General features: G+C 48.1%; 5 protein-coding genes, 1 non-coding gene and 1 pseudogene across 7 annotated transcripts; 3 read left to right on the plus strand and 4 right to left on the minus strand.

Moving 5' to 3' along the window:
• Window positions 1-109: 109 nt before the first annotated feature.
• TRV_05897 (uncharacterized protein) lies at window positions 110-2,072 on the minus strand (the record flags this gene model as incomplete). Its single annotated transcript, XM_003019990.1, has 4 exons — window positions 110-290; window positions 381-1,562; window positions 1,622-1,801; window positions 1,903-2,072. 4 exons carry the CDS (start codon window positions 2,070-2,072, stop codon window positions 110-112), a joined length of 1,713 nt encoding a protein of 570 aa, XP_003020036.1.
• Window positions 2,073-2,379: 307 nt separating this feature from the next.
• On the minus strand, window positions 2,380-2,452 carry TRV_05898. The gene has a single exon. It is a non-coding gene; the product is annotated as a tRNA-Cys (tRNA).
• A 154-nt stretch (window positions 2,453-2,606) lies between these two features.
• On the minus strand, window positions 2,607-2,711 carry TRV_05899 (annotated as a pseudogene). The gene has a single exon. The product of its transcript is annotated as a tRNA-OTHER (tRNA).
• Window positions 2,712-3,517: 806 nt separating this feature from the next.
• TRV_05900 (uncharacterized protein) lies at window positions 3,518-4,726 on the plus strand (the record flags this gene model as incomplete). The annotated part of the gene is made up of 1 exon (XM_003019991.1): window positions 3,518-4,726. The coding sequence occupies one exon, from the start codon at window positions 3,518-3,520 to the stop codon at window positions 4,724-4,726; it is 1,209 nt and encodes a 402-aa protein (XP_003020037.1).
• Window positions 4,727-5,828: 1,102 nt separating this feature from the next.
• TRV_05901 (uncharacterized protein) lies at window positions 5,829-8,288 on the plus strand (the record flags this gene model as incomplete). Its single annotated transcript, XM_003019992.1, has 7 exons — window positions 5,829-5,917; window positions 5,991-6,127; window positions 6,281-6,547; window positions 6,607-7,075; window positions 7,148-7,708; window positions 7,774-7,966; window positions 8,109-8,288. The coding sequence occupies 7 exons, from the start codon at window positions 5,829-5,831 to the stop codon at window positions 8,286-8,288; spliced, it is 1,896 nt and encodes a 631-aa protein (XP_003020038.1).
• A 273-nt stretch (window positions 8,289-8,561) lies between these two features.
• Window positions 8,562-10,243, minus strand: TRV_05902 (uncharacterized protein; the record flags this gene model as incomplete). The annotated part of the gene is made up of 5 exons (XM_003019993.1): window positions 8,562-9,003; window positions 9,062-9,224; window positions 9,282-9,485; window positions 9,608-9,960; window positions 10,029-10,243. The coding sequence occupies 5 exons, from the start codon at window positions 10,241-10,243 to the stop codon at window positions 8,562-8,564; spliced, it is 1,377 nt and encodes a 458-aa protein (XP_003020039.1).
• A 1,473-nt stretch (window positions 10,244-11,716) lies between these two features.
• On the plus strand, window positions 11,717-12,954 carry TRV_05903 (uncharacterized protein; the record flags this gene model as incomplete). Its single annotated transcript, XM_003019994.1, has 2 exons — window positions 11,717-12,044; window positions 12,125-12,954. The coding sequence occupies 2 exons, from the start codon at window positions 11,717-11,719 to the stop codon at window positions 12,952-12,954; spliced, it is 1,158 nt and encodes a 385-aa protein (XP_003020040.1).
• Between the last annotated feature and the right edge of the window lie 4,240 nt (window positions 12,955-17,194).

A 17,194-nucleotide genomic window follows, 5' to 3' on the forward strand; every position in this document is an offset into this window, starting at 1 on the left:
GAACCATGTGAACAACGAGTCTTTATTTGACTCCAATATTGAATAGCTATCATTCTATTATATACCGCACGCAAGTGACTAACACGGGGCTCTTCTACCACCATCCTTACTAACCGCCGTCTTCACCGTTATCCACAAGCTCTGCTTCGGATTCTGACTCAACCTCTGCAAGAACCTTGCTTTCAGCCTTCCTGGCATCTTCCTCTTGAGCAGCAGTGGGTTGGGTAGTAGACGAGCTGCAGGCAGCTAGGCCACCTGAAGTGACATATAAGAAAGTATTTTCTTTATAGCTATCAATATGATTGAAAAAGGTTCCGAAACTTCAGCAGGTAAGATGTTAGTAGTCGCCAACACCAGAAACGGAGTGTGGAGGAACTTACGCATGTTTCTCAGCTTCTTCCGTGAAGATACGCTGGTATATCTCCTTAAGCTTAAACTCATCCATTTCCTTCTCATATTTGTCAAAATCCAGTAGTTCTCTACCGAGGTCTTTGGCTTTCTTATTATACCCATCAAAAATAGGTCGTTCAAGAAGCAGCCCCAGACCCGGTGCTTTGGGAATCGGTATCCTGGAATTCTGATAGCTTTCTTCGATACGCTTGATATCTGCTCCGCAACGAACGAGCAAAGCAACCATTGCAACCATCTTTCTGATCTGATGCATCATGAAGCTTTGGCCGTGAACTTTCAAGCTTAGCCATTCAGTTCCATTGATGACCACAGGGTCTCGGGAGATTTTAAAAGACTTTATTAAGCGTCTTGCGGAGGGGTCGCGGAAGGTCTTTTGGATGGTGTAGTTGTGGAAATTTTTAGTGCCGACGTAGAGGGCTAATGCGGCGTTAATGCGCGCAAGACGTTCAGGGGGTATACGGTATTCATTCTTGGTTTTGAAGTAGGCTGTTCTGATGTCTTTGATTGCCACGTTAACCTGGGCTTGTTCGTCCGGTGTAAGGTCGGATTTTTTGGTATCACTTTCTGTTTGCTCTTCACAAGTTTCTCCAGACCCATTGTTGGCTGGAGTTGCCTTCTCTTCTTCACTGCCAACGGAGCCAACTGCAGCTTGAACGTAGGGCTTGATCTTCTCGGGCAGGGCATCTATTATGGGCTGGATGTGCTTCTTGTCTGTTTCTTCCCAGTAAGACTCTACCTCGGCCTGTCTCTCTTTGAATGCCTCCATATCACCATGCTTCTCTGCCATTTCAACCATTTTCTGGGCCAGGAAAGTGCTCGGATGGGGAGGGAGGAAGCAATGCGAGGGTATCAAATATTCATACATCCGAGAATCACAGAACTGATAGGCACTAAATCCCTTGGTCGCCGGTATGATGCCCCACACCCTGATTTGCGGATTCAGTTTCTCATTGATCTTCTGTACTATATCTGGGTCTTCAATAATGAGCTTGAGAGAGACCACGTTTCCGGCTGCATGTACGCCCTTGTCTGTTCGTGCGCAGCGGACAAAGGATGATTTCTTAGGGTCGACGGCGTTGGCCTTGGAGATGGCGTTAGCGGCAACAAAGGCCGCAAATAAGTCTCCTTCAATGGTCTTTTCGGTAGGACATCTACAATGTTTGTCAGAGAAAGAATGGTTTCTTGGTCGTTTATGAGATGTGGTACTTACAGCTGCATTCCATGGTATCCGGTGCCAGAGTAGCCCAACATGACGATGACCTTCTTTTTTGGCCGCCGCACATCGGCATCAATATCCTCCTGGGAGAATTGAGTGGCGTATATTGGCATTGGGTTCTCTCCCTGCTCGAGCTTCCTCCGTTTGGCCTCCTGTCGGTCGTTTGCTGCGCGCCTATCTATGTGTTTATTCCTGACTTAGTTAGTTGGTCATGACCAAGCAGAAGAAGTATGCAGAAAAATACAAAACCCTCTCCTTAGAAAGGAGATACCTACCGGTAAGCCTTCCTTCCCATATCTTTCTGTTTATTTCGGCCACCTCTTCCAGTTGCGCTCGAGTCCATTTTCTGCTCGCCGGCCTGGTCTGCGACAGTCGCCTGAGGGGTAGGAGGGTCTTGTTTAGCGGGATTCTCGCCCGGACTGGGGTTCTGGACAGCTGAATCCATGCTGGGAGAACTGAACTTGAAACGTTCATCTATCAATGCTGCGGCTATTCGTGATCTTCCCGTCTTGCTTCGCTTCTTATTTTCAACTTTTTCTATTATTTTCGAGATCGAAGTCAGACTATAGCTTAGTCATGAATGATTACCTAAGCATTTATCTAAAGCAGTCACATGACCTATCTTTAGAGCCTCAAAAAGAACAAGAAGCGAGACCAACAAGCATTCCCAGGAGCAAAAAGAATATTATCCTGACTGAGGGTAGGCAGGCAGTAGCCCCAGAGAATATCAAAAACACTACAGGACACATGTTAGGGTCGACCCAGAATCGAACTGGGCACCTTACGATCTGCAATCGTCTGCGATAACCACTACGCCACCGACCCTGGGATATCGCTTTTTCCTTCTCGAGGGGTTCTCGTTCGAATGCCTCTAGAAATAGGCGTAAATAAGTCAATAAACCGTGTGAGATATATATAAGTGAGCAGTACGGGGTAAGTGAGGATGCCAAATATAAAAAAATAAAAATAAAAAGGAAACAGGGCTGACCCGGAATTGAACCGGGGACCTTGGGATAATATATCACTTCTCGTTGTGAAGAAACATAGCTGCAATCCCCTGCGCTAACCGCTGCGCCACCAGCCCGTGTTGTTGTGGTGGGTGCGTGTCGGAACGGCCTTTTATGCGAGTCTCGGCGCAACGCTGTGTCCCGCTTACTCATCATTTCGTCATTCACTTTCTTAGTCATCATATTACTAACTACTTACTCAGCAAGTCGATGATTCAAAATATCGGAAAAGGTATTGAATATATAAAATATTCGATTCGACGGCACATCACCAGCTTCGACGTCCACGGACAAGACGGATAGCTCGCCGGAGCTGCTACTGATTGGATAGCGAAGCGTCGTTGTGTCTGTATCTTGGGATCTCGCTCACGGTCAGCCTCGCTGCCGCGCGGAGGGCGTCCCTTCGGCCTGGCGCAATGAGATAGGCACACACCTACCCCCTCCGAAGCAACACACCAACAGGCCGACAACGCCGCCAGCATCGCTAGCAGACTGCAGACCTGGCCTCGTGGAGAAACTGGCAGCATGGATCTCGCAGGAACTCTTATTCGGATGACGGCGCGGGCGTTTTACGAGACCCGTCATATCCTCGTCATAGATGCACTCTTCATACACTCAGTGTATGCCTTGCCTTGCCTCCTCTTGCTTTCCGAGACTCGAGAGAGGTCTAGCTAATCTGTTCTCTTCTTCTTCTTTTTGATACTACAGCTTAAACGCCGAGGACCTGGCTCTCCTTCTGGGGATGCAGCAGAAAGACGTGCGGAAGCTTTGTGGTCGCCTCCGCGAGGACAGGCTTATAGCTGTGTATGTCTCTTTGTTAAAGAGATGCGCTAGAAGACGGGGATGCTAACACTGATGTCCCATCAGACACCACCGGACCGAGATGCGAGAAGGCCAGACTCGACCTCGCGAATACTACTACATTCCGCTGTATCCGGTCATCGATGCGATCAAGTATCGGGTGTCTCGCCTGACTTCGTCTATCAAAGCGCAATACACGCCCAACCAGGAGAGGAAGGAGTTCATCTGCCAGCGATGTTCGGCCGAATGGACCCAGCTGGAGGTGCTCAGCAACGTGGGACCGGAAGGGTTCGAGTGTCTGCGGTGCAACGCTACCTTATCGACGGTTGATGAAGTCGAGGGAGCTGCTGCTGACCGGAGCGGCCACGAAAAGAACAGCAAGCTTATGGCGCAGTTGGACTCCATCCTGAAACTCCTGATCCAAATCGACTCTACCGAAATCCCTCCCAACGATTTTGACACTGCGTGGGAGCACAAGGTAGACGTGATACGGAACCAACACACGAACCCGACGAAGGTTGCGATCGCGGTCAACAAAAAGGGCTCGTCGACTGTCAAAGGAGTCAACAAGACAGATGCATCGGCGTTGGAAGTCAGTCTTTCTTCGTCTGCAGAGAAGAACGCGGAGGAACAGGCACAGAAGGAAGCACGAAAGGCTGCCCTGGAGAAACAGAACGCACTCCCGGTCTGGCATACTCATTCCACCGTCTCCACCGAAGCGAGCAACCTGCCCACCGTCAAGGTTGAGCCGAACGGTACTGCCCCCACAACCGCAACCGCAACTGCAACCTCTGATGCCGCTGCTGAGGACAGCAAAGTTGGCATTAAAGATGAAGAGGAAGAAGAGAAGAAGGATATGGACGATACTATTGCTACTTATTACGCCGAAATGGCGCGCGAGAAGGAGCTGGAGGCCGCGGAGTCCTCTGACGATGATGACGAAGACGAGGAGGAATTTGAAGACGTCAGTGCCACTCCCGATGCAGGTGCTCAGTCGGACTCCGCCACAGTCACGGCCAACGGGACCCCCACGGTCAACGGAAGCGGAACCGGCAGTGCGAACGGTACCACCACTGCCGCCAGCGGCAGCAGCCTGAAGAGAGAGCTGGACTCTGAATCTGGCACTAGCGGACCCAACACGAATGCGGGGACGCCTATCACGCCCGCAGAGGAGGATGGGCCGGCGGCTAAGAAGGTTAAGCTGGAGACGGAGCCGGAGACGGAGCCGGTGGTCAAGAAGGAGGAAGATGCCGGCTCTGACGAGGACGAAGAGGAGTTTGAGGACGTTTAGTTGTGTCTTTGCTTCTTCTTTACTGCTTTTCGTTTCTTTTTCTTTCCATGTATTGGGCGTCCGGGGATGCATCCGTCCTTTGCTATCAAATTCCATGTACCATTATATTAAAAAACACATCCATCTACGGGAAGAGTAATAGCAGATCCTATTGTTGTACTGTCAGCTGTCCTCTTAATTGATGGCTAATACTCCACGGCTTGATGGGCGACCCTTCGCTCGATCAGAATAATAGTACACCGGGGTATCGCAAGATTAATGTAGCAACAACCCGCTTGACCAATTTCACCACTAGTTAACTACCTAGTTATCAAAATCATCACCGTCCATGCCAACAGCCATCCCATCTGGCACAACCAGCCTCTCCGGTTCGATGCAAGAAATGATTCACCGCTCAAAGAGACAAGCCTCAAGCTAACTCACTCAACCAACTAGCAGCTGGTTCAGCTGCCCCTTAATCCCTCGCCGGCAGCACAGAATAACTTTCCCGGTATCAAATTCGACTGGCCTCCACATGGAAAAGAAGCAAAGAAAAACGCTTTCTCACAAGCTTTGAGCTCGCTAAATGGCCACCCAGTGACCGCCGGGCCGCCTTGGCCTTTCACGGAGAGCAAGAAAGAAAGATGGAAAGCTGTGCAAGGGCTGCGGTTGGCTCTGCTTTGGCCCTGGTATCCCTGTCCCCGGTCCCTGTCCCTGTCTCTCGTCGGGAAATTTATATATAGCGTCGCCTTTTTCCTTTCAATTTCATTTCGTGGACGTTAAAATATCATATCACGTCTCTCGAGTAACTGGTTAACGAGCATTAACTGGTTGTTCGTTATATCCGGCTGCTGCCTATTCATCAGCTCGTTGCGGCTTTGATAGTGATGTCTCTGTTCAGACGTGCCTTGAAGCCGCCCGCTGCGTATCTCGCCTCTTCAACAGCTCGCAGGTTAGAGCTGAATGTTCAGGATGTTTTCTTCAAGTGTCTGGCCGCGTGTTTCGAGGCCGTCTTTTATTTTGGTGCATTGTGAGTTATTGTCCTTGTTCGCTGATGCTGTATGATGGAGCTGGACTGACGGGTTCGGTAGATGTCTATATCGTGTTTCTGTGTCTCGTTGGGATGGTGATGATATATCCCCTGAAGAATATGACTGCGATCGATGCCTTGTTCCAGGGTGTAGGAGCAGCTACGATGACAGGACTGAACTCGTATGTGATGTCTCGACATGTCTTCATATATTTTGACGAGATGGAATATATGCGTCTAACTCTAGGAACATAGTGTCGACTTCAAGGACCTGACCACCTACCAGCAGATAGTCCTTTATATCAGTCCCATACTTGGAAACATATGTTTCATCAACTTCATTGTCGTCCTAGTGCGGTTGTACTGGTTTGAGTCCAAGTTCAAAGAAATCGGTATGCAGACTTGACATATTATTGTGCTTAATACGACAGCAAACACGATATTAACTCGATACTAAGTGCGTTTCTCTCGTCTACCGTCTACGGAACGGTCTCATCATATTGAACATGGCCCAAGAAGCCACAGGGCGACTGCTTCGGTCACAGCCACAGAGATACCCGCCATTTCATCGGAGCCAGCAGAAGCCGGAGAGCCTGAAGGGTTGAAGCATAGAAACGCTCACCCTCCAGATGAAAAGGTGCGGGACGACCCCAAGCCAGCCGCTGTTAAAAAACAGCTGCCAACTACTGGACCTGGGCACGTTTCGTTCTCGACAGATACCTTCAGGCCGAGGGAGAAGGCCCTTAGGATTCCCGGCCCAAGAGAGTTTGAAGCCGGCCATAGGGCCCATGAAGTCGATGACGAAACTGATGGTGAGATGTCCCCAAGATAGCATTCTCCTGCTCTGTTCAACTGTTCTAATACAATGCAGGAGATGAACTCACCAAAGCAACATCCGTCGATCCATCAATTGTAGGCGCATCGAGTGTACGTGAAAGAGGAAAGCTGGGAAAAATCCTATCTCACGCAACATCCGTGGAACAAGCCGCTTCATCAGCTTTTGTCCTGGGCAGTGCATCTCGCCCCAGATCTCGCTCTCGATCAGTTTCTCGCTCTCTACGGCCACTCAGCAGGACTGGTTCACGAGGCTCTCAAGCGCCGTATCTGTCGTATACTCCTACCATAGGCCGGAATTCTCAATTCCTCAACCTAACCGAAGAGCAGAGAATTGAATTAGGCGGTATTGAATATCGAAGCTTGAAGCTGCTAGCTAGGATAGTGGGTTGCTATTACTTTGGATTCCTACTATTGGGGTCTATATGTCTTGTAATCTGGATTTATGCTACGGATACAGGTCATAGACAGTATCTCGCAAAGAATGGAATACATCCAGTCTGGTGGTAAGTTCTCCGTCTTAACAGCTAAATTCCCAAACTGAGAGACTGACATTTTGGCAGGGCCTTTTATTCCAGCATGACAACGTATAACAACCTAGGTTTTGCCCTCACTCCAGACTCCATGGTCAACTTTCGCTCCAGCACATTCCCAATGCTCCTCATGACTTTTCTCATCCTCGTCGGCAATACTGCTTACCCTTGTATGCTCCGGTTCATCATATGGTGCATGTTTCACATTTCACCCAAAGCGTCAGCTATCCGGGAACCACTGAACTTCCTCCTTGACCACCCTAGAAGGTGCTACACCCTTCTGTTCCCCAGCCGAGCAACGTGGACGTTGCTGGGGACACTTATGCTGATAAACGGGGTGGATATCATGCTCTTCATGGTTTTGGACCTGAAGAACCCGGAAGTCACGGCGATAGATACAACATGGCACCGATTATGCGCTGCATCTTTTCAGTCTACCGCAGCAAGAACTGCTGGAGCTACTGCATTTTCCTTGTCCAAGATTCATCCTGCTGTGCAGTTTAGTTTGATGGGTGAGCTGTTATTATGTCTCTGCTATCTGGGAATGTGTGCGGCTAACGTCTCTGGCAGTGATGATGTATATTTCTGTCTTTCCGGTAGCTATCAGTATGAGGAAGTATGTCAGCCCTCTGGAATATTTTCCACCAGAATTCTAAGCTAATATAATATAGGACAAACACTTACGAAGAGTCATCATTGGGTCTATACGAGTCAGACGAGGAGGTCGATGAGAACTCGGACTCCTCGTCTTACTTGGGCCAGCATATCAAGAAACAGCTTGCCTTTGACCTATGGTACATCTTCCTAGGCGTCTTTCTTATAACTATAGCAGAAGGGAATAAGATCGCGGATCTGACTGACCCTGTGAGTTATCATGAAAGAATTAATCCAGTTGTGCATACTAATTTATATCACCCAGGCCTTCCAGATCTTCGCTATCTTTTTCGAAGTTGTTTCTGCCTAGTACGTGATTCCGTATTATTGATTTGGAAATGAAAGTTAACAGTTCGCTAGTGGAAATGTCGGCCTCTCCCTTGGCCATCCAACTATAAATGCTGGGTTATCTGGTAAGTTTACCACCGTCAGTAAGCTAGTTATGTGTGCAATGATGGTCCGTGGCCGACACCGTGGCCTACCTTATGAGCTTGATCGGGCGGTATGTACAAACTCAAACTCTCTTGTTTAGTTTAGGCAGGTAGTTTTCTAACTTTATTATAGATTGTTTTACCGGGAGAACGGCATAGGAGAGAAGAACAAGCTCGGACAGATAGTCAAGCTGTGTCAAATAATAGCTAAAAACATTTACACTAGAAGGTGAGAATATAAATAGTCTATCATAGAATGAACTTTTGAACAGTCTCAATAGACTGATGCAAGTTGAAATCGCAAATTTATCCCTTATTCCCCTTTTCCGGCTTTCCCAAATGCAGTCGGTCGTCATGCAAACGTAAGCTCCCCCTTATACCCGAGACTTGATTTTCCAATTCACCCAGATCATCCTTGCGCTAAAATGTAGGGCTGTGGCAATAGCCATGGAAGATCCCGCGACGATCCAGACGCCCAGGTACTTGCTGTGCGCCTTGCCGATGTCTCCTATTTCTCCTTCTGCTGTATTGGTTGCAGAACCTCTAATCGTGGCACCGGCAATTGGATTACCGACCAACACGCCTATGGCGCCAATTGTATAGCCCATGCCAATCATGGTTCCATACTGTGCACGGTCATTGCCCGCGAAGTTGGATAATATCATGGGCGGTAGGAAGAGAACTCCGCCCGAGGCCAGGGCGTAGCAAGCAGCGAGAGCTACAAGTCCGCCAAATGTTGATGTGGTCAAGGTGTATAGATAGAGGGTCACAGTCGATAGTCCACAGCAGATGATGAGAGTGTTTGCACCGCCAATGCTAGAGACGATGTTAGCAGGCAAGGCTCGTTCTTCTAGGGCTTGTAGCTGGCACTTACTAATGGGCTAAGACGGCGGGAGGAAGACGGCTGACGGCTGAGACAGCGTTTATAATGCTGACGAGGCCCAGTGTTCCTGACTTGACGTTTAGAGCCTTTGCATAGGCCGTTAGGTAGAAGTAAGGGATGTAGTTGGCAGCCATAGTGAAACCGAAAGCTAAGACTAGTAGTTAGCTTCTCAGATTCTCGATTTGTTATCAGGGGTAGCGACTTATCCTACCAATGACAAACAGGGTAAACTTCAGATCTTTGAAGTAGCTCAAGTTGATCAATGGTCCATGTTTGAAGGCGACTTTCTTGGGGGTCATCACCAAACATGCTGTCCCAGCAGTGAGAAGTATGATAAGCGCATATACTCGAACGGTCCAGGCAAAACCAATAGTTGCAAACAGTTTACCCAAGACGATTGGTACGTAGAATGCAGCTGGAAGTAATCAATATTTGTCAGTGTTATGCATTCGTTATGCATTCGTTATACAAGGCTTGTAGCCGGTGGGTAAACTAGAACAAGCCACTCACTAATTGCGCTCCCTGTTGACGCCACACCTGCAGCAAGCATCTTTTTCTTTTTGAACCACATCGACAACATCGCTAATGATACAAGAAGCAGCATACCACTTCCGATACCGACGCAGATACCCTGTGTAAGGAGGACCTGGTAGTATTCCTTGCAGACTGAGAGTAACGCGGTTCCGAGAACGATCAAACCAGTGCCAACAAATAGAACCTGTTGCGTGTAGCCGGTATCCATAAGATGCCCTGAGAAGACACCAGCAAACATAGTGAGGAACGCTTGTATCGACCCAATCCATGATATGGACGACGCTGAGTATGAGGGGCCGAGAATGCCAGTTTCTAGATAGTATGATTGAAATACACCAAAGACAGAGGTTATGCCCCTACCAGGTAGAGTGTTAGTTGGATAAATCAACGAGAAAGACAGTCAAGTAAGAAGGTAGTTGCGTACCATGAGTTGGCAAAGCATAGCCAGGCACCGAGAAGAACAAGCCATGCCCTGAGGCCGCCATCTACTTGATCCTTTTCTGATACGGAGTCTTCTCCGCGCTGATAACATTCAGAGTTACGACGGCTTGTTTCCAATGGCGTATGAATGGGAGTTGTATCTGCAGTAGTGAACCCTTTTTTCTCCGAAGATACTTGATTTGTATCGGGGGAATGCATCTTGACTAAGAGTAGGTGGATGAACAAGAGATAACAAGGGCTGGTATCAGTGTGAGCTTGGGCATCTGATAGAGTCGTAACTGGGCTAGAACCGGAGACATAACGGTCTTATATATCCATATCAGCGAGAACTTAAACCGTATTCGCACAAGGAAATAACAAAAGTGGCTTCAGAGGGGCAAATGGAATGAAGTTTCCCTCCCTGAACAGTCGTAAGCGTTTCAAAACTGATACTTGATCAGAGCTTGCCGTAGATCTTACCGCAATACTCCGTACATGCCCGAATTTACCGGTAGTTTTAAGCATGGTGCCTAACAAGGTGTTTCTTGAAAAGGGGGTTCAGGTGGATTCTGGAATGACGCCAAAGGCCAAGGCGGATTCTGTCAATCCAAATGCTCTCCTTTCTGGTTCCCAAATCCATCGGCCTGTGTGAAAATTTGCAATGCAAATTTAACTTGCTGAGTGTGGGAACGTGGCGGTAGTAGTGGCAGCTAGCATCGGGCTATCTCGAGCAAAAATTGCACGCTTGTTTGTTGTCTGCACGGTTCATCCTCATCCCGAGCTAAGTCAGTTAAAGTTCAGGCCCGGGATCCGAGCTCTCGGAAGGAAAAAGGCTAATTAGAGTTCAGCCACCGAAGCTTGCGAAGTTAAAATTTTTTAAATTTATAAGCGCGCTTGACCTGGATTGCCGACTGAACTACGGAGTATGCCCATCGAACCATGCCGACCGGGTACCCGGGCGATTTTGCCAAAAGAAGAATGACGGGTGCAAGGAGCACAGTTCTCGATAAGGAGATGCAAGCCAAGGTAGTAAACCCTGATGAAGGATGCATGGCATGCACTAACTCCAAGCTGGAGTCCGAATGGGACTGAGTGGGTGATGGCAAGCTTGTAATTCGCCCATGGCCGCTGTAGATTAGTTTCAGAGCTCTATAAACCAAGATCATCGGGATAATCCATCGTTATGGGCGCTGATGGAGGACGTGGTGAGGAGTAAATAACTTGGAGACTGGCTCTCCTGAATCTGTCCTGAGTAAGTTTGTCTGGTTAGGGCAACCATGGTGACCCGATCTGCCCTGGCGTAGTCGATCAACAGCCAACTAATGAACCCACATGGTCGTAGAACAATTGTCAAGAAGATAATCTTGACGGGATTGTAATTTAATGTTTCCGTGTGCCAAGCAGTGGACGGGATTAGGCCGAAATGGCGCGAGCCAGTGCATAGGCGGCAGATATCAGACAAACATCTATAGAATGGATATATATATATTTCCATAGATGATGGTTCTCAGGTATTTAAACTTCACAATTTGTCGCAGAAAGAGCATATCACAGCTCATTGGCACATTCAGAGGAAGTATTTCATAGTAGTTTGTGCATTTCAGCATTTGGTTGGTAAACACCCCCTTATAGGAGCTCTGACACCAGCTTCTCCTCGTGGGTAGAGGGATACTAACTGATGGATAGTTAGATATGCCCGCTGTCGAAACTGCTCCCATCACGGGAGTCAATTATACTCCAGAAGAGGTCATACATACTCCAGAAGAGGTCATACATGCCTATCAGGAGATCCACGACTTCGTTGATTGCACGCCGCTTCACAAAGTTGAATCCAACTCTACCTTAGCAAAGTTCCTCAACACTCGAGTTAGCGATGCCGCCCCAAACGTTTCGATTGAGCTATATTTCAAACTCGAGAACCTGCAGCGCACAAACTCTTTCAAGATCCGTGGTCTCATGTGCTGCTTATCGCGCATGTCTGATGAGAGGCTTAAACGGGGAATTGTGGTGCTCAGTACGGGTAAGTGCCAAACGCTTCCAGCATGCCCCTCACTTTTCTTAAGAATCTCGGCTAGAAGTCATATTAACATCGGCTTGTAGGAAACCATGCCTTTGCTAGCGGATATGCAGCCTCTCTCCTGAGCCGCATGCGTGGCATCCAAATACCAGTGCACGCATTCATGCCCCCTACAGCATCCAAAACCAAAGTCTACCTCGCAGAGTCCCAAGGAGTACAGGTTCATCTCTCAGGGAATTCAGTGACAGAGTGCATGCGCACTGCCGAAGCCTTTGCAGAGTCGCTTGGTACATCCGTGCTAGCACCAGCCGACGATTACGATATCATTCGAGGCCATGGCTCTGTGGGCATTGAAATCATTGACCAAATGCAGAAGCATGAAAACTTTGGTGCCACCAAGCCCGATGCCATTCTTGTCCCCACATCAGGTGCCGCGCTGCTTGCAGGAACAGCCGTTTACTGCCAGCCACATGGCGTTAATGTGTATGGCACCGAACCTGCAAAGGGGTCGGCCGATCTTTTGGCTGGCAGGAAGAGTGGGAAAAGAAGGGAGATGGTGGACTCGTCAGTCAACACTATTGCGGATGGGCTGCGATCCTGCGTTGCACCCAGAGCTTGGCCTGTCGTCAGCAACAAGACATATGTCAGAGATGTCTTTGGTGTCAACGACGAGCAAATCCGACAAGCACTAAAGTTTTTCGTTGCTGAGACAAAGACACTCGCCGAGACCTCTGAAGTAGTCCCTCTAGCCGCCTTGCTGTTTTCCGAAGAGTGCAAGGAAGAGCTGGGGCGGCTAGCCAATAACGCAGAGAATGGCAAGCTGAGGCTTGTAGTGGTCGTTACAGGAGGCAACGTCTCGCTGGAGGCGATGGTGGAGGTTCTCATGCTGGATCCCAGGAAAAACCATTATTGATTGATCAAGTTGCAAAAATTAACTAGTTAGAGCTGACGCATACTTTCTTGGAAGAATGGACAAAGATCTAGACACCCGATCCTTTGGTGATCTTCGTAACTATTGTAAGTTAACATTTAATTTATCCGTTAGGTGGTTCGGTTCTTCGAAGGTCAAAAGGAAGAGGGGGAAAAAAGAATCAAAAGTGTGCCAATTTACTTACAGCCCCTTTCGCCGCTAGAACGAGTGTAATCCTTGAACGATCGTCGCTGATCTGTTCCGTTGTTGTTCCCGTCCTCAGCATATGCTGATGACCGATGGATCCGATTGGATCTTTTTTATTCCTTGTGGCTCAGTCATTTATCCCTGAAATTTGACTCTCAACTGCCGCTTCGACGCATGCCCAGAAGCTGTGGAGCTTGTATGCTGTCATACCACTTAAGGGCTTCAAGTGGATGCTGTGTTGTTCTCATGTTCCTGAAGCCCGTGTTGGTATCTAACCTAACCCTAGAAAAGAAAACTGAATGTTCCGTGTCTGATGTATGGTGGTTAGCTAGCTCACCCGCGATCTCGCTGCGATTTGTAGTCGGAAAATTGATATTTTTGAATATCCTGAGACTCGAAGAGCCGCACACGCAGGGTCGTTGTTAGCTTCCGCCTTTGCGTCTGCCGATGTTTCAGGGGTAAGGCAGAAGTAGTCTGACTGACTGGTAGCAAAAAAGCCAAGGAAGTGTTCGTGAATCATGGCCGGGGAATCGGGATGAAACCACTATGTAATTCGTTTCAACGTTTAGGGACCGTGGGATATATCCGCGATTTGCCAGCTGGGCGTTCTGGGCATGCATGATAGTTGTATGGCCTCGTCGTGCTTGAATAGTATACCCCAGTCCCACTAAGAGGTATATTCATATGCCAGCATCTTCTCTCGGATGATTTGGGGGGGGGGGGGGGAGGAGTCTGGTCGGGAGAAAGGGGATGGGTCGTGAAATCCCGTGAAATTCATAAGTAAGCCGATTCTGTTCGCTGAGACTAGATAGTGATGTTCACTCTTGTCGTGAACATCATTCTCCTGTGGCGGCGGTAAAAGCGGGTATTGTCTCTGTTCGTCAAGTCGATCGTTGGGGGTTGCAAAATTATTAACAAGCGTAGTACGGAGTATCATACTAACCATTCTGATAATTCTGCTGGATCCAGTTTGTTATCTCGCAGTTGCATAAGCTTAAATTTGAAAAATAAAACGGAATGCGCCCTGCAGAGATCACTCAGCATCCTGTATAGCCGCCCGGGGGAAAATTTGGCATTGCCGTACGGCATCAGACTTCTCGTATAGCCAACGCAGACTCAATTATCTTGGACAACCGCATTGGCTTTGTGCTGCACTGTCGGGATGGTGAGAAGCCGATATGTATTTGTAAGAGCATATGCATCGGCACTCAATGCTGTGTCTCACGGGTAAAATATATGGTGTTGAGCGTACTCCTTACGGAAGACGTCATTGATATAGATCTGCAAGCTCACGTGTTAATATCGTGATAGACACAACATATTTTAAGGGTATTCCAATATTGTGCTGGAGTGTACCAAATTAAATCTAGCTGTTCTGAACAGTGGGAGAACTCTTGCTACCAAGAATGAAGGGTAACTAATGCTCGATTGCTGTCAAAAAAAAAAAAAAAAAAAAAAGCCAGATAATGAGATACTCGCTACCGACTTCTGATAACAACGATCAGGGCTCTTCATAAGACACCGAGCTCGCCACAGTAGCCTGGTCGGGAGGCTACAAAAAGACCAGACTTCACTGTGGATTGCGCCGAGAATAGGTTGGGAGATCCAGTTGAATAAGAATATATAAGATCGACCCGATAACCCCGGCAACAAGAGCTTCAAAAAAGGGTGGATGGCTGGACACAAAAGCGGGTCTGATGGATATAAAGAGGGTCAAGTCCAAGACTGGCCAAGCAGTTGGGGATGGGTGATTTTTCAACAATTTCGGGAATAAGTAGAATACGGTGTCTGCCCGCGTCAAGATCAACAAGGGAAAATGGGTATCATTGTCCTGGATGCCGGGTATAGTGCTTGCTGACCTTGGCGTAGATGTCCGCACTACGGAGTAGCACTCGCTGAAACGGGTGATACGGACGGAGGGAGGTGGGTAGTCTATCCGGCATATGGGGTACATACAAACAGACCGTTATGAAAAACGGATGCGACAACGGCGCCGTCTAATGGATTACCTCAAGCATCAAAATGAAGTATAGATCGTTATTATCGCGCCCGCACGAGGTTGTGTTAGTTAATATGGGTCATTGATGTAACTATTTGCCTCCAGCTCCCTCTGTCCGGCGGTCACATGTGAGGTCTATGCGGGATGAAAGCTAAGAGCATATGGGTCCATTAAACAAAAGAGATGCCATCGTCGACCAGAATTCATATAAAAGTGTATGTGTAACTGGATGTACCAGGCTGTCATCCAGACGGTTTGGTATCAAGGATGAAGCCAGGGGATGGGAAATAAAAAGTCGAATACATTCCATAAATGTCACCATGCATGAGGCAGAACACGGAAACGCCCAGGATATCCGTATCTATTTGCCGGATGAAATATAGATGTGGTATTGTCTTCAGTTGAAAGGCGGAGTGGTCTCTTCTGTCATATGAAAGTATATACAGTTGAACAAGCGTTGCAGCGAAGACTCTTGATTAGCCCGAAGCTCCGCCAGCGTGTGATAGATCGGAAAATGCGCTGGAAATATCTAACCCCGTTTTGCAATTGTCGCCATTTCGTATGTCGGAATAAACCGGGAGGTAAATCGCATATGGCTTTTTGAGAATTTACACGGGGGACATTCACCGTTGGGATATTGTAAGCTTGAGCCTGTGAATGATGGGTATTAATAACCCAATATGTTCATTTTTCAACATCTTGACTTCATATAATTAATCAGATGACTTGACGTGACGCCCTCACTTGTTTTCACTAGGCATCCCAATATATCAGATTGGTATCTTCCAATCATTCGGGATCCCCCTTTTGTTGTTTCACCGTGCACGAAAAAATTCGGTAGTTGATCAATAAATGATCAAAAATAGGGGTAGCACAATGGAATTACCACAGGGTATCCCATTTGCTAGGCAAAAAAATATATCTAAAGACATAGTTCCTACGTAACGGTAGGCGATCCCATGCTAAGGACTTCTGTTTCGTTTCGTGGTGCAGCTGTCTATGACGATGCATGCTTGAATTGAGCCGATCAAGAGGTTGACGGCATCGGCTAAGGATTAAGCCAGTAATAAACCCATACTGATAGCATCCTAACGGCATCTCTTATTGTCTTGTATAGCTCATCTTGGGGGTATCAATTTGATGTCTCTTGGATATATTGATGGGAATTAAGGGGAGCACACACAGCAGCAAGCCAAAGGTAGCTCGCTGGCTCCACATCGACTTGACGCTGCGCAGACGGCTTCAAACACACTCTCTGCATCTTTTCTTCCCTTAACAAGCCAACTAAATGAATCAATATCATCGGCGTCCATGGGCTCGAATAAAAGAGTCAAAAACATCGGGATTTTTGACTGTTTTTAGGCTGGATTTTTTGGTCTTTTTCTCCAAACTTACGCGGTCAACTGCTTAGTCATCGAAATATCTGTATGGAAATACAGTAATTTTGGCCGTTGTTGTGCTGTTACGTCAGCGACCGAATAACAGGCAGCCAATGAAAAGCGATAAATACGCAAGCTCTGCCAGATTGGCCAATGGAAAAGCGCTAAAGCAGCGACAGTGCGTACAGCCGATACCGCAATACCGCCTCTTTCTTTTTTGTGTTTGTGATGGAGTCATCGATAAGAAAGCGAAGCAACGGCGGGAGAAAGACAGGCAGAGCAGAGAAGAAACCGACATCTTGATGGGATGGAGTTTGCGCCTGGGGAGACACCAGCAGTGCAGAAAACGACACAGACAGTGCTGCAGAAAGCTCAGTGTGAGTGTTGACCTCCCTCCTGCACGGCGCAGGCTGGCCTTCTTGGTCCAGCTGCCTGCCAGCTGCTGCCTGTCGACTTCTACAACAACACCAACAACCACAACCTCAGTCCCAGCCGCAACCGCCAGCCATCCACCACCAGCCACCAGTGCTGCTGAAAGACGGCCTGATACAACCGCTCTTCTGCTGCTGCTATGTGCCTCTAGCTGATTGCTTCATCTGCAGAACTCCTTCGACCAGCTCGCCGCCGTGGTGCTTCGACCGATCCCTGCGGCTCCGAA

The sequence above is a fragment of the Trichophyton verrucosum genome (assembly GCF_000151505.1).
Source record: "Trichophyton verrucosum HKI 0517 chromosome Unknown contig00652_1.f1.exp, whole genome shotgun sequence".
Classification (NCBI taxonomy): domain Eukaryota; kingdom Fungi; phylum Ascomycota; class Eurotiomycetes; order Onygenales; family Arthrodermataceae; genus Trichophyton; species Trichophyton verrucosum.